This window comes from Desmodus rotundus, chromosome 12 (genome assembly GCF_022682495.2).
Source record: "Desmodus rotundus isolate HL8 chromosome 12, HLdesRot8A.1, whole genome shotgun sequence".
NCBI lineage: Eukaryota > Metazoa > Chordata > Mammalia > Chiroptera > Phyllostomidae > Desmodus > Desmodus rotundus.
This window is the reverse complement of record NC_071398.1, coordinates 100,897,179-100,913,183: the sequence shown is the minus strand read 5'-3', so window position 1 is coordinate 100,913,183 and position 16,005 is coordinate 100,897,179. Positions and strand designations below refer to the sequence as shown.

General features: G+C 61.6%; 1 protein-coding gene across 1 annotated transcript; it reads left to right on the top strand.

Moving 5' to 3' along the window:
* Nucleotides 1-847: 847 nt before the first annotated feature.
* Nucleotides 848-13,050, top strand: NUF2 (NUF2 component of NDC80 kinetochore complex). Its single transcript, XM_053915391.1, has 14 exons — nt 848-938; nt 1,208-1,350; nt 2,609-2,683; nt 3,439-3,515; nt 3,949-4,010; nt 4,480-4,577; nt 5,747-5,820; nt 6,086-6,182; nt 6,875-6,937; nt 7,485-7,622; nt 8,814-8,954; nt 9,800-9,975; nt 10,810-10,945; nt 12,702-13,050. Exons 2-14 carry the CDS (start codon nt 1,228-1,230, stop codon nt 12,834-12,836), a joined length of 1,395 nt encoding a protein of 464 aa, XP_053771366.1. The 5' UTR covers nt 848-938; nt 1,208-1,227; the 3' UTR covers nt 12,837-13,050.
* The last annotated feature ends 2,955 nt before the right edge of the window (nt 13,051-16,005 follow it).

The window sequence follows — 16,005 nt, the reverse complement described above, 5'->3', positions numbered from 1 at the left end:
TGGAAGTTGAGGGAGAGGATCAGGGGGGTTAGAGTCAAACAACCCCCACTCTGGCTTCCTTGGACCTGGTTTCCAGCTTATCCCAAATGAGCTTAGCAAAGGACATGCATTTTAACGTTTCTAACTAGAAGCTCCCTTTGAGTCTTTCAAACGCTGTTTGACTCAGCTCTCAAACCCACGAGTGAAAATGAACACGTGGCAGGATGGAGCAGGTGGGCAGGTATTAACAGGTGAGCAGAATCCAACGTCGTCTTCCTTCCTGAGCCCAAGCACTAACCACGCGTCGCAAAGCCACTGCGTTTAGACTAATCGCGTGGTGGGCTCCACCTGGAACACTGTGTTCGGTGTGCATCAGCCTGACTGTTTACGTGCAAAAGGAAAGGAAAGGAAACCGCCAGGTGTCGGGTTTCCGTCGGTGCAACAGCGCCACCCAGTGGCCGCGCCGCGCACGCGCCGCGTCCCCGGGGTTTGCTCTCTCGCGTCCCCGCGCGTCTGCGGCGAGGCTGCGGCCCCACCGCGGACACCAAACAGGACACATTCTGCACACGCGCCCGTGCGCCGCAGCGCTAAGCGCTGAAAAGCCTTCTGCCTGCTCATCTGTCCGTTCACAATTAACTGCACGTAAGCCGTGCGACGGCCAGTGCGACCCCGGGCCGCGGAGGGGCTTGCACCCACGAACGCAGCCGCGAGCTCGCAGCGCCCCGCCGTCCCCGCCGCGCCCCACTTCCTGCGGGGACGAATCCGACCGACGCCCGGGCCGCCCGCGCAGCTCGAGCCTTTTGAGCCGCACCGGCCTCCGCCGCGACCGTTACCGGAAGTGGGCGGAAGGGGCGGGGCTCCCGGGGCGGGCGGTGCTTTCAAAACCGGACAACGGCCGGGGCAGCTCGGCTCGCGGCAGCTTCGCGTTCGTGGCATCTCTCGGGGCGGCGGCGCGGGCGGTGAGCGCGGCGGGGTCCGCCGGGGGGCCCGCGGGGGCGGGGAGGGCGGCGCTGCCGGGTCCCCCAGCCGCGCGGGGCTCCTTTCGGGCGAGCGAGCGGCTTTCCTGCGGAGCCTCCCGGGGCCGGTCTTTTTCTCGGCGGCATTTCCGCCCCCGACTCGGGTGGGGGGGAAACTGAGCGCGCGTGGACGCGGCAGACGCCCCCTAACGCACCTGCCGGGCCTCTCGCCGCCGTTGTTCGGCGCCTCTGACCCGCTCTTCTCCCTCCAGGCCCGCGGGAGACTCCCGGGATGGAAACCTTGTCTTTCCCCAGATACAATGTAGCGGAGATTGTCACCCACGTTCGAAACAAGATCTTAACGGGGGCCGACGGCAAAAACCTCTCCAAGAGCGACCTTTACCCCAACCCGAAGGTGAGAGGGGAGGTGTGGGCCCCGCGTGGGGGGCGGGGGGCGAGCGTGGCGCCCCAGACACAGGCTCCGGCCGCCCGCCTCCGATCCGGGCCAGCCCTTTCCTGCTCAGGCCCCGCTCCTGCACCTGAGTGACAGGGAGTCGGTGTGGGGCGACTGCTGCATCCCACTGGGAACGCGGGTCCTCGGCGTGGTCCTTGTGTTCTAGGAGAAGAGGCTTCGAAGCCACAGACACACTGACCTACATCAGATTTCCCGTTGTCTAGGGAGGGTGCTGAGGGGTCGCTGGTGGGGAGGGTCTGCCTGGAACTCCTCCAGGGGCTCCCAGGCACAGAGAGCGGGAGAAGCAGCCCCTCTGGGAGGCTCACAGGTTAATAAGCCTCCTGCGTTCTGCCCCGAGGGGGGGTTGACTTGCTGGGACAGATGTTCTTAATTCCCGCAGTTGTGAAGTGTGGAAATGAATTGCTTTTGTGGGGTGTCCCGCCCTGGTCTCGAAGTGATGACATAGGACGACCTGGTTTAATGATGCAGAACTTGACCTTCTGATCTCGGGCCCCTTTAATTCTTGAAAGTGAGAGTGCACCTCTCACAGTAAATGACCTTACTTACGCACAGACGGAGCGGTCCCGCAGGCCAGCACTGGTAACGGCGGATGCTCCTGCCCGGATGGCCCTGCTGGGCTCACCCCCGGACCGGGAGGTCTCCCGTACCCTTTCCCATCGGGGCGCATGCGGAAGGCAGCCCGACAGTGTCTCACACATCGATGCTCCTCTCCCTCCCTTCCCCTCCCTAAAACTCAAAAATAAACTGGGCCTTCAGAAGACGAGACTCCTAGACGTCCTGTCCTGCCCTGTTATGTTTACACCCCCGCTCCCAGCGCTCACCTGACCGACACCCGAGCAGGCCGTACCGCCTCGGGTCCCCACGGCGGGCGGCCGTCCCCTTTCCGAAGGACAGCCTGCCCCAGGGGCCCCACACAGGCTGGACGCCCGTGTGGAAGACTGACCCTCCCCATGCCCCCGGGCTGCCAGATGGATTCGGGCGGTCTCGCTCTCACCCTGTGACCTGGAACAGCCCACCTCGCCGACCCCCCACTGCTCTGAGCGACCCGGCGAGCATGCGGGGGCTCCAGAATGTGGAGCGGTGCAGGGCGCTGTCGCGGGAGCCGGGGGAGCAGGCGCCGGTCTCGTCCTTGTCCTCTGCCGTGAGGGCCCCGCTGGGGCGGCACATCCGCGTCACTAACAGGTGCTTGTCCCCGCAGCCCGAGGTCCTGCACATGATCTACCTGCGCGCCCTGCAGATGGTGTACGGCACACGCCTGGAGCACTTCTACATGGTGGGTGCCGGCCGAGGGCTCAGACGGGCGGGGCGTGAGGCCTGGCTGCTTCAGGGGAGGCCGCTGTGACATATCACTTAGAGTCTCAGGCACCATGGTGGCTCGTGTTGACGGCTTCAGGTGGACAGGGGCTGCCCTGAGAGACGGAGGGCTCATGTCACTGATGCCATGCGGGTGTCCCCAGTTGCAGGCCAGAGGCCAGTCACGGACTGCTCTCGGGATGGACCCCAAGTCAGGGTGGGCGGCGGCGCTGGGGCAGAGCAGCCGCGCTCGGGCAGTGGGGCCCTCACAGGCCAGGGAGTTCTGGCAGGAAGGTCCCGTCCTCATCGGCACATCCTCGGAAGGTGTGCTGAGACAGAATGTCTGCTGGCGTGCCCGGCGTCATGCCGGGAGCCCCGGCTGAGGCTGCGTCTGCGTCTGTGGCAGACAGGCAGCAGTCCGCCCTGGGCTTGTCCTGAGGGTCACGAGTGCCCAGGGCACAGCTGGCGGGGCTGCGCTGCTGGTCAGTGACCAGAACCAGCCCCTGCCCTGTCTCCTGCTGGGACCGCTCATGAGCACCACGGTCACCAGTGTCACCTGGAGTCACTGGCACTGAAGGTGTGCTGGTCTGTGCGTGCATCTGGATGTGGGTCGCGCTTCCCCTTCCATGGGAAGCCAGCGTGATTCGCGCTCGCTCTGACTGGGGGTTCTCGCAGTGGGAGATGTCCCCACTTTGTCGGGTCGGCGTAACTCAGGAGTCCCCGTTTCCCCTGTAGATGCCGGTGAACTCAGACGTCATGTACCCGCATCTGATGGAAGGCTTCCTGCCCGTCAGCAACCTGTTCATCTACCTGTGAGTGGGGCGTCCTTTCACTCTCAAGACGGCCGCGTCCGCGTGACGCTCAGCTGTCTGAATGACGTGGTGTCTGTGGAGAGGGGTTCCTGCTGTCTTCCTCTCCGCTCTGCCCTGCGTGTGGTCAGAAGGGCGGACGCTCGCACTCGCAGCTCCTGGCCCACCCGGGGCAGTGTCCATGGACATGGCTGGGCAGCTGTGGGAGGCCACTGGGCTCTTCCGCAGTCCCCGAGCCGCCCGAGTGCGCGCTGTCTCTGGTCTGTCACTGCACCTGGGTGTGCACGCGGGCGCTGGGCAGGAGGGGACCTTTGGTGCTTCCTGGTGGATGTCGGGCGTGGTCCTCTGATGCGGAGGACGCGTCCAGGGGTCTCGCCTCAGCGTCGTGCGTGGTGCACAGTGTGCTGCTGAGCACTCTCTCCCCTGCGCCCTCCAGGAACTCGTTCCTGCCCATCTGCCGCGTGAACGACTTCGAGACGGCCGACATCCTGTACCCGAGTGAGTGCGGAGCTGCACGCGACCCCTCTGGAAACCATGGAGGAAAGGGCGTCCCTCTGGGGCGGGAGGGGGGGGGGGGGCTGCTTTACACCCTGATGCCGGAGTGTCGTCCAGCAGAAACGCTGTGTGTGGTCCGTGGGGTCGCTCACCTCCGGGGTTCCCCTGGGGACCGCTGTCCTCGGTCACCTGCTTGCAGTCTGCGTGTCTGGTGTTCTCGTCGGTTGAGATGCGAGGGGAAATTGGCTCCTGCCACACTCTCGTGGCCGGAAGTGGTTTGCGTCTTCTCGGGTCACAGACGTGAGGAGGATCCTGGTATCTGAGTCGGAGCGGGCTTTGCACCCCTTGGAGGGCGGCAGCTCGTGCCCAGCTTCGCTCTGTCCCTGTGGGCCGTGCGCGGCGGGCCGGGAGGGTGGTCAGTGCTGTGCTGTGCTGTCTGAAGCCTCACGGGAGGACTCCTGCTCTGTTTCAGAAGCCAAACGGACCTGCCGGTTTCTGAGCGGCATCATCAACTTCATCCACTTCCGGGAAGCGTGCCGGGACACGTACATGGAGTTCCTCTGGCAATATGTGAGGTTTCAGAGCATTTGGGGTCACCCCGCGGTCCGGCAGCACCATGCGTAGACCAGCGGTCTCTGGAGCGGGTGTCGTGGAACGCCAGTCGTGGCAGAGCCACGTTTATTCTCACGTCCAGAGCGGGGTGCCACACTCATGTTCCCCGGGGGCCACGTCGGCCTCGTGGTGGCCTGCAAAGGGCCGAAATAATTTTAGGGCTGTATAAATGTGACTATTCCTTAACAGTTAAGGAGTTGAGATCACACTCAGCCCTTCGCAGGCCACTGAGAGGCTGACGTGGCCCCCGGGGAACATGAGTGTGGAACCCCTGCCCTAGAGGAAGTCGCAGGCTTCTGTTCCGGAGCGCGTCTCCGAGGGGGATTTTCTTTGACACGTGGCGGTGTTAGGCAGAGGCTGGGTCTCCTGTTCCAGTCGTGTGGCTGAGGCGTCTGTCCCTGCGTTGGGAAGTGTAGGGAAGGGAACAGTGAGGACCCCCGTCTCTCCCTGATGCTTAGTGGAACAGAGGAGAGTTCCGGAGAGTTCTGGAGGTCCTTGAGGCTCCAGGCCTGTGCTTGCTTCCCGAGTGATGGCCCCGCGGGCTGTGTTGCTGTCTCTCGTGCTGGACCAGTGTCACACTGCACAGCTCGGTCCAGGGAGACCGCAGACAAACCCGCTCCATCACAAGTCAGGCGCTCGGGGAGGTGCGGGCCCTCTGTCCTGAGGGGGGCCCGTGCCCCCAGAGAAGCCCGGGGTCAGACGGTCAGAATGTGTGCCCTGGCCTCGCTGGGCTGCGGGTCGGTGGACACACCCTTGCAGGGGTCATGCCGAGCATGCGTCTCCTGACGTGGTGTGCTCTCTAAGCCTCCATGTGCGCACACGCAGCTCAGCTGGTTTCTTCTCGCTTGTAAGACGCAGCCCTGACGCCCTCTGACACTCCCCAGCCGTCACCTCAGCCGAGTCGGATGCCACTGTACTCGGCACGGTGACAGCTGTGTCGTGGTTCAGATTCCTGGGTCTGCCTCTTCCAGGGGGCTGAGCTGCTGAAGGCCGGGCTCTGTCAGCCTGAGCGTGCGGCCCCCAGCGAGAGTGGTGGTGAGGGAGCTGCAGGCTGCGGTCGGTGGTTTTTAAACGCGTCCCTGAGTGTTGAGAAGCACTAACGTGAAGTCACTGGAATTGCTTTGCAGAAATCTTCAGTGGACAAAATGCAGCAGTTGAATATGGCCCACCAGGAGGCGCTGGCGAGACTGGAGAAACTCGAGTAAGTAGGAGATTAACCAATGAAATCACAGCGACGTTCGGAGACAGTGCTGAGACCCTCCTGTGGGAGAGGCTGGGACAGGCGAGCCTCTGTTAGTGAGGATGAGGAGGGCGGGGAGCGGTCCCCAGGTGGGGTGGCAGATGGGAGACAGTCCCCACGAGACCCGAGGGCGGGAAGCCCAGGGAGTGCGTCTGCTCGCTCCCTGCGTGCGAGGGCCCTGCGGTCTCGAGCCCCTGGCGCGTGGTGACGGACGCCCTGCGCTCAGTTCCGTTCCAGCCGAAGAGCAGGCGGAGTTCCAGCAGCTGTCCGAGGAGATCCGGGAGCTGCAGCAGCTGCTGAACCAGGACTTCCGGCAGAAGACGGTACCTGTCTCTGGAGCCCTGGACCGGCCAATCTGCCGGACCATCTGGTGGGGGGGGCCACGGGCTCAGTGACTGAACTGCCACTGCCGTGCCCACGAGGGCTCTTCTGAGGGACACGCACGTCCGTCAGCCACGTGTGGCCACCGTGTCACTGGTGGTGCCAAGGTCACACGCTCTCTGTAGACTGGGACTTTGGAGGGCTGTCCTCGGTCCAACCCCCGCAGGCTTCTGGGCACTTTACCGTTTCCAGGGAAACAGGAAGTGCAGCGTCTGTCTGTCACCTGCTGCTCGAACTCCAGCTCTTGCGGGCTCAGGTTCAGCGTGAACCCTGCCCCCTGCCTTCCGTGCCCGAGCCTGGGCCTTCGGCATCGCTGTGGGCAGGGCCTGGTGGCACAGGGCCTGAGGGCGTCAGTGGGCTGTGTCTGAGGCTGGTGTCCGCTTGGCGGTCCTGCGTGTTTAGGATGAGAGGCAGTTAGCACTTGCTTTCGCCTGGGGCTCCCGGGGTGTCAGCACGTAAAAGCTCCTGCGCCTCTGTGGACTCAGCCGGGAAGGGAACTGCAGGTCCGGGCGGCCGGCCCCGCGCGCAGAGTCCGACCCTTTAACTCCCGTCCCTGCTGTATGAGGAAGCACGGAGGCTATGCTGAAATCTCGCTCTGGACCATCGGAAACGCGGCTGTTTGCTTTTTCCTCAGGCGCTGCTGCAGGAGCGCCACGCGCAGAAGAAGGCCGACCTGTCGGAGAAAGCCAAGCACTTGGTATGAGCGCCTTTCGTGTGGGCGGCGTTGAGGGTGCAGAGTGTGTGTGCGGAGCTCTAAGTGTGCGCGCCGAGGTCGGACGTCTGTCCCGTGTCCTCTTCCCTTAAAGTGGGACGGAGCCTCTCCCGCACCTGCTCGGTGCTGTCGCTCTGCCGGGCTGGGAGAGGAAGGGGACTGGCCACACCCCTGTGTGGCTCAGTCCTCGCACCGCTGACTGCGGGGGTGGAGCAGGTCGGGCAGGGTCCCAGGGACTCAGAGCCTCAGGCAGCGTAGGGGGACCCACTGACCCTGCCCCAGCGCCGCACCAGTGTGGCCAGGACACTGGACAGGGGGACGGGAGGGACTGCCCTGCGTATGGTACCGGGGAGCCTGGCCTTGGGCCTAGACCAGAGCGGGAGCCTCAGATGGGAAGTGGGAAGTGGGGGCGCCTCTGAACCTCACCCCACATGCGGCACGGGGGCCCAGCCTCTGCATTCTGTGTGTTCCTGCGACGGGAAGTCGCCGAGCTTCTTGTTGCAGCCGACACAGACGGGTGTTTCCTCCCCAGAATGGACTAAAGTTGTCGGTGGTGTCTTTGAAAGAAGTACAAGAGAGTTTGAAAACCAAAGTTGTGGATTCTCCAGAGAAGTTAAAGAATTATAAAGAAAAAATGAAAGATACAGTCCAGAAGCTTAAAAGTTCCAGGGTGAGTTCCGCTTCACTGTAACGAGTTTGTAGTTTAATCACGCCTCGCTTTCCGGAGGCCCGGGCCACGCGTGCCGCTCTGTCTGGCTGGGCTGGGGTGACGACGCCGAGTTCCAGGGCCTGTGTTCACATGCGCGGCATGTTTCCGGGGCTCTGTGCGGGGTGAGCTCCTGAGACTCGGGTGCGTGATTTCAGGGGGGAGGCGCTAACGTTTGCTGTTACACCCGTGTGTGTGTTTGTCATGTTGTTACTATAAACTACACTTACGTGACATGTCCGCGTAGCGGCAAATGCTAGCGTGCGCAGTGAAGCTGCGTCGGCTCTGTGCGGGGGCCAGATGCATATGGGCGGTCGCTCTGTCTCTTCTGCTCAGTTTTGCTGAAAACCTAAAACTCCAGAAAATGACGTCTGTCTGTTTAAAAGAACCACAGAGAGAAGCAGGCAGGAGATGGCAGAGGGTGTTTCCGGTCGGTGAGGAGGGAGCCGAGTTAGCCCCTGCACGTTGGGCGTGGCAGGTGTGCTGACGAGGCCTCTGAAGGGGGCGGGGCACCCAGAAAGTCTGCGCACAGGTGCCCGGGCCCAGGGTGCGGGACAGGCAGGCCCTCCGAGGCCGCCGGGAGCGGGGTGTGAAAATAAACGTTAACTTGGTTTAACATTAAGAAAAATACTCAGCAATCTTAGGAGAACGTTTGTGTAATCTTGGTCTGGGATGGAGTTTTTACATTAAGCTCGCAAACCCAGAAGCCGCAGAGAGCAGTGTGGCTGTGGCACACCTGTGCCGTGCAGGTGACGGGCACGGGGCCCAGCCAGGATGGGTGGGCGGGGAGGGGAGGAGCCTTTGTCGTTGTGTTGGTTGTTTCTGGTTTGGGAAGAGGAAGTGCTCTCTCTCATGGAGAGAAAGGAGCTGGAGGAGTCGTCCTTACAGAGGACTGAGGCCGCGTCAGCACGTGTGACGCGGGTGCCGGAGTCCTCGGGAGTGGCTGGGGTGTAGGCAGAGATGGAGTCTCTCCAGGTCACCTTGAGAGGTCATGCTCATGTGGCACTCGACCCACGCCCCACGGTGCTCGCTCCTGCCCTGCCCGTGGGCGGCCCTCTGTGTCCCAGTGGCCCGACTGCCTGTGGAGCCGACTCAGACCCCGGCAACCTCCTGGGCGAGACCGCCAAACCAGGCTCTGTGTTTTTCCTTTCAAAGCAAGAGGTGATGGAGAAGTACGAGCTGTACCGTGACTCGGTGGACGGCCTGCCTTCCTGCCAGCTGGAGGTGCAGCTGTACCAGAAGAAAATACAGGACCTGGCCGAGAACCGGGACAGACTGGCCGGCGTCCTGAAGGAGGTTTGTTCTGCCCTCACTGGGACCTTGCACGTCTGCTCCTGGGACGAGCTTTGGTCTGCGGTGCCGTTGCCGGGGGAGAGGCAGGACCCGCCCCGGTCGCCCGTATAGGGGGAAGAAGAGGCCCCCTGCCTGTCTGCAGGCCCGCCTCACCCCAGGGGGAGGGTGGGTGGCGTCTCTGACTAGTGCCTTGCCCGGGTTTCAGGAAAAGGGGGGTTTTCACTCACTCAGACGGTGGAAATGGCCCTCCGAGCAGCATGCACAGGCGCGGCCTGGGATCCCACGAGGCCAGTGACAGTGTCAGCCAGTGACAGTGTCAGCTGGTGACAGTGTCAGCCGGCCCCGAGGCCTGGAGCCGGGGCCCACCTGTGCTCCGTTTCTCAGGCTGTGACCTTGAGAACCCCCTCCCTTCTCCCCCTTATGTCCTCACCCCTGTCACCAGGGCAGGCACTGTGCTCGTGACAAGGTTTCCTCTGTGAGGGACGGGGGGCGGGGGGGCTGGAGTGTGGTGACGCCCAAGGTGTCCGCCCCCTGCTGCACGGCCCGAGGGACAGCGTGGAGCTCCCGCTTCTGACCGCTCTGGGCCCCTCCTCCCCACGCATCCCCCCAGCTCAGCCCCCACCCCCACCTCGTGGTGGGTCTCATACGCACCCTTCCCCCATCCCTGCTGATGAGGTGACACGAGACGCCCGTGCCTCCCTGTGTCCCCGCCGTGCAGTCTGCCTGTGTCCGTGGGTGCCGGGGGTCAGAGCCGCGGTTTTCAGTTGTAGCTCTTCCTAGACGGCCGTCGTCGTGGTTTGTAAACCCTCCCTGGCTGTGCGCCTCTGAGCCCCTCTCGTGGCACGCAGAACCTGAACCTGGAGGACCAGATCGAGAGCGGCGAGTCGGAGCTGAAGAAACTGAAGGCCGAGGAGAACTCCCTGCGAAGACTGACGAACGCGAAGAAGGAGAAGCTGGCCACCATGCAGTTCCGAATCAACAAGAAGCACGAGGACGTCAAGCAGTACAAGCGCACGGTGATCGAGTACGGCCTGCTCTGCGCCTCCGCGTGCGAGAGGCTGTCGTCCCCCCGCCCGGGAGCGTGGGGCCTGTCTGACGAGGCACACGCTCCGCGCTGAGGCGGCAGCCGAGTCGGCGTCAGTGGTGGAGTTAGGGCGCGCGTCTAGGCTCAGAGAGGTTTCGGGTGCCGGGTGTTCCTTCGGGGGGTCACAGTTCCGGAATCTGCGTGACCCCAGCAAGCCTGGGGCTCCGCCACGTTGCCCGGCTGGTCCACCCCCTAGTCCTGCCGCCCGTAGCCCCTCGTGGCGCCGGTGGTGTGAGGAAAGGCCTTGCTTTTGTGTTCAGATAGGAACGGCGTCGAGCATTTGTCGCCATTGTCGGCAGTTTCCTGGGGTTTCCTGGGTGGGGGCTCCACCCGCGGCTCTCAGAGTGAGTGTTTACAACAGTCGAGGCCCCGGGGGCGTCCAAGATGTCACTTGGAGCCTCTCAAAGGTGCGCTAGGGGTCGTGGGCTGATTTCCTTTGCTCTTTCTTCCTCCTGCGGATGGAGCAGAGGGCAGAGCCTGGGAGCTTAGGTTCACGGCCAGGCTCTGCCGCGCAGCAGAGCTGCGCTGACACCCAGGCCCGCCGACAGCAGGCGGGCGCACGCAGGGTGGCGCTGTGGCCACAGACCCTGTGTGGCCTGCGGGTGCCCAACACCACGTTGCGTGGTTCTGGGGCCTTCCTCCGCTCGCTGTTTGCCCAGAGAAGAGGCCGAGGTGTGGCAGACGCAGGGCCGCCTTGTGTGGACATCAGAGTGAGGTGTTTCCTTTTTGAGGTGCCGCAGGGGATCACAGCTTGGCCGTGTCTCTTTCCGCCAGAGACTGCAATAAGGTTCAAGAAAAGAGAGGGGCTGTCTATGAGCGAATCACCACGATCAATCAAGAAATCCAGAAAATCAAATTTGCAGTCCAGCAGCTGAGAGAGACCACCGAGAGGGAGAAACTGAAGTCCCAGGTGAGTGTCGACAAGGAATTAACCTCGGGTCACCTCTCGAGTTTCCAAGGCTGGCTGGGTCAGGCCTGCGCTGCGGTCAGCACCTTCCGAGGCCCTGCTGGCCTCTCCCGACAGCAGCCAGCACTCAGAGTCCGTGGTGGTCCTGCATTTTCTGATAAATGAACTTAGATTGTGATTTCAAGTAATTTCCTCTAAAAAATGTCTGGTTTTTTTCCTGCTAAAGGACCTCAGAAGTATTTCTTATCCTCAGTGCTAAGTACATCTGAGCTGTTACCTGAGACACTGGGGAGGTCACCGCCGCCTGGCAGGGCCTGTGCCAGGCACAGGTGTGCCGGAGGGCGGGCCTCGCGGGACCGCTGGTTCAGACGGGCACCGGCTGCCCCTTTATCTGGCCAGGAGGGGTCTCTTACCACCAATAACACCACGTTGTTTCAGCTGCTTTTTTAGTGTGTGTGTGTGTGTACACACATATACATACATACACACACATACATGTATGCACATATACATACCTATAGAAGTTAAATTGATCGTAGATGCTGAATGTGCTAATTTTTTAAAAGGGTATTTATACATGTTAGCAACTAATCCGCCTAATTTTCCTACAAGATTTAAGAAACAAAGCTTTACAAAATTTTTGGTTTATTTTCCTAATGGTTCATCTCCCTTCCCACTTGTAGAGCCTTGAAATGCTCACACAGGCGCCTGCCCCTGCCTCGGGGCTGAGCCTGCGGGTGCCCTTGGGCAGCAGCCCCGGAGTGCGCGCCGCCCTCGCCGTGGTCTGTGGGCTCAGTCGGCGTCTGCACTGACCACCAGCGAAGACGGGCGGGGGCCAGGGTGCAGGTTTGAGGATGGCTGGACGGGCTTGGCCCACCTGCTGCCCTTTCTTCCTGCTGGAAAAGGGATGCTCTTGCATTTCAGGGGTGAAACACCCCCGGTAGCCGGGTCCCACTCGTTCTGGCAGCAGGTCTGAGAATTCTGTGTAATCGAAATGAGTAACGAAGTATCAAAGATGGCCCTGGCCGGGGAGCGCGGGAGCTCGGTTGGTTAGAGCATCGTCCCCATAGACCGAGGAGGTGGTTCCATCCCCGGTCAGGGCACGTACGAGAATTGGCCGATGGCGCATCAGTGAGTGGAACGACAAGCTGATGTTTTTCTCTCTCTCTCTAAATCAAGAATAGTAATAAAAAAACCATCTGACGTGTTTTCCTTTTAAAAAATCAAAAGTGCATCGTAAGTCTGAGAGGAGAAATTACGCTCAGTGTAGAAACTGCCGCGCTTTCGTTTTCTGTCGACTCCGCGCATCCGCGTGGGTTTGTGCGCAGACGCTGTCGCTTGTCGAGCCGCCTGGCCCCCGTGGGTTGAGACGGCGCTGCCCAGCAGCAGTGCAGCTCTCTGGTCCCTAGATTTCTTGGACATCTGTCCCCGTGTCTCCACAGTGATGACCGGGGTCACGTGCAGGGCGTCTGGCTGCTCCCCGTCACCTGGGTGTGCGTCCGCGGGTGTTTTCTCGAAAGTTAGAAGTATGTTCTTACCGTTGTGGAGCCCATGCAGTGCTCATGCCCCCGCTTCAGGGGCGACTCTGCTGACGTGCTGTCGGCCCGCAGAGTGGAGCTTCAGTAAGGAGAGGAGACACGCGTGCGGGCACGGAGCCCATGCAGCCTCCGAACAGTAAACGTGAACCACACCAGACTCTTGTAGCTCGTGTCTCCTTGCGGTCGCTGCGCGGACTGACTGCCTCTCGCTTCCCTCCCAGGACATATTTCTGGCCTTGAAAGGGGCTCTGGAGAAATACCACGAGGGCGTAGAGAAGGCGGCACAGGAGGGCTGCGCTGAGCTGGAGGAGAAGGCGGCCGAGCTGCGGAGGAGGATGTTCCGACTGCCCACCTGACCTGACCTGACCTGACCTGACCGCGTGTGGGCCGTCTGCGTGCACAGCCCGCGCTGCCGTGTGTCAGCTTTGTCTGTGGCTGGCGCTGGAGCGCGTGGCAGGAGCACGAGCGGCAAACAGTGCTGAAGCGGCCGCTTTTCCTGTGCTTCCCGGTGGTGGTCGGCAGGGCGATGTCTTTGGTGTGCGCCCTGCCGACCCGCAATAAAGTCTCGCAGCCGCTCGCCCCTGTCGGCTTCCGTTCCCCGCGGTGTGTCGGGGGGCAGTGAGGAGGGCGGTCCCACTGACAGTTGCCTCAAAGAGCGTAAAATACCCAGGAGTAAAGTGAACCGAAGAGGTGAAGCGCATCCTCTAAAACCGGTGTCAGACGCATTTTCCCCGGGGCCACGTCAGCCTCACAGTGGCCTTCAAGGGGCCGAATGTGATCTCAACTCCTTCGCAGTTAAGGAGGAGTCACGTATACACAGCCCTAAAATTATTTTGGCCCTTTGAAGGCCACCGCGAGGCTGATGTGGCCCCCGGGGAAAATGAGTTTGACACCCCCGCTCTAAAAGGTATGATGCTGAAGGAAAGTTGAACAAAGTACAAATAAACGAAGGCCGTGCTTTGCTCATGGGTTGGAAGGCATTACTGTTAAAATGTTCTTGTGCCCGGGGCAACTCCATGAGCAAACAAGCGGTATTCTCAGAGCAGCTCACCCCAGAATTCAGACGGCACCACGGGTGACCCCAGAGACCAGGGCAGTTAAGAACAAGTGGAGGCGGCATGCTCCCTGAGATCGAATTACATTCCAAAGCAACGGTAATCGAAACGGTGTGACACTGGCATAGAGACACCAGTGGGCTGGAGAGCCTGGAAGTCGGGTCTGTGGTTGGGTCCTGCCAGGGTGGGGATGCCCAGCGCCGTGACGACGGCCTCTGCAGTGAGTGGGGCTGGGGGGACCAGACCGTGTCCTTACACCACACACACAACCCGGCTCAGCGTGGGGTAAAGGAGCATGCAAGGTGTGAAACCATAGAGGCGGGAGCCTCCCCTGGCAAGGGAAACAAGAAAACTAAACAACCGGAACCACATGGAACTACCAAGCTTCCGCACAGCAAACCGTGGGAAGGAAAGACCCCACTGCCGGGGAGAGCGCCTTCGCCCGTGATGCAGCTGGTGAGCTAGTTCCATCAGCTGAGATTTACAAAGAACTCAGCAAGCCAGTACCCGCCCCCAAGAAAAACCCAATCAAAAACTGGGCAGAGGACCCGGACAGACACTTCCCCAAAGAGATGGGGTGGAGAACACGCAAACGGCCGGCAGACACCGAGAAGATGCTCAACATCACTAGTCGTCAGAGATGCAAATCGAAACCACGATGAGGGGTCACCTCCCTCCCGTCAGGATGGCCGTCATCAGTAAGTCACACAAGCGCTGGCGAGGGCGTGGACAAGAGGGACCCTTGTGCCCTGCCGGTGGGAATGCAGCCGCTGTGGACAGCAGGTCCCCCAAATACTGAAGCTAGAGCTCCCACGTGGCCCAGCAACCACACCTCTTGGTGTTCACGTGAGGAAAACCACACTCCTTCAAAAAGCTCCACGCGTCCCCATCCCCGTGCAGCGTCGCGCACGATGGCCGAGAAGGAAGCAGCCCAGGTGCCATCGACGGGCGCAGAGAAGCGAAGACGGGGAGCCTTTCACGGGGGAGCACTGCTCCTCAGCCATGAAGAAGAACGCCGTTTGCAACAGCACGGAGGACCCAGAGGGCATTAGGCTCAGCGAAGTCGGCCCGATAGAGACGGTGCCACATGGTTCCACTTACATGTGGAATCTGGAAAAAAGTGAGGAGACAAAAGGGAAACAGACCCACAGACAGAGGACAAGCTGATGGCTGGCACAGGGATGGGGGTGGGGACGACAGCCCTCAGAGCCCTCCAGCGGGGGCTCTGGCATCACGCTGAATGCATAGATGGGTTTGGAGAGGTCGCCGTCTCGATAATACCACATCTTCGGGTCCGGGAGTGTGTGATGTCTCTCCATCAGCAGGTATAGTCGTGCCAGATAACAGGTATAGTTTGGCCCCGTCTCATCTTTAAAAAACAGAAGCCCCACCCCCCACTGGAACGCTCTCCACCAGCTACCACTTTTTTTTTTCACAACACCTGATGGATACCTGGGACTCCGCCACCCCCTGCCCATCACGGCACTGTCCAGACCAACTCACCGTGTGTGTGAGGTCCCCGAGCTGCAACTGGTCACCAGAGGTCCTGGACACCTAGTCTCGACCTTCCCTCCTGCTTCCTCCCTTGGGCTCCGCCCCCTCCCCTGGCTGCCTTCAGTCTGCCTGCTCCTGCTCGCCATTGTCCCGCCTTCTCTGCCCCCCATGCCCCTATGTGTGGTCTCCAGGCGTCGGCCGGGACCCGGGATTGGTTTCAGTCCCACGTTAAACCTCTGGGCAGCCTGTCCCCATTGTGCCCACTTAACTCCACTGTCCCACTTCTCCGGAGCTCCAGCCTGGCGGTCTCACGGCCAGCAGGCGTTCTCACCCTCTGGCCCGCAGGGGAAGCCAGGCCCTTGCAGAACCGAGTCTTCCGTGCACGGAATACACCCGGCCTGCAGGGGGGACCAGTAAGACCCCAGCAGGACAGTTGACATGCTAGCACACCCTGGAGAGAATCACTAGCTGCCTTGGACCCGTGTCGGGCCCCACGCCTCCCGCCTCGTACTGGTCACCATGGCTCACCTGGCCAAGCGGCCACGCTCCCTCACTGCCCCCCAGGCCGGACACTGCAAAGCCCTCAGGTGCTCTAAGCAGCGAATGAGCTCCCCTCGGTGACTTGTGCCGAGTCCTCTGGATTTTCAAACCCTGCTCCAGGGGGCTGGAGGAGGCCCAAGGGGACCCAGGGAGTATTTTACGTTTGTAAAGGAGGCGGGCCGGCTGCTCCGTGCTGGACGCCACTCTGTAAGCCGCCCGCTCGGGGCAGAGCTCCAGTCCCACATTAGCCCCGCGCCCGCCCTCCCAGCGTCTTCTCGCAGCTGGGCTCTGGGCGTTCGCTGGGGTGAAAGCCACGATCACCTGAAGGTCGTTATGGAAGAAGGAACGGAGACCACGAAGTCCAAACTGACCCCACGGCTGAAGGCCGCCCCCACCCCCGTGGCCGACAGACACACACACCCAGTCGGTAACATGC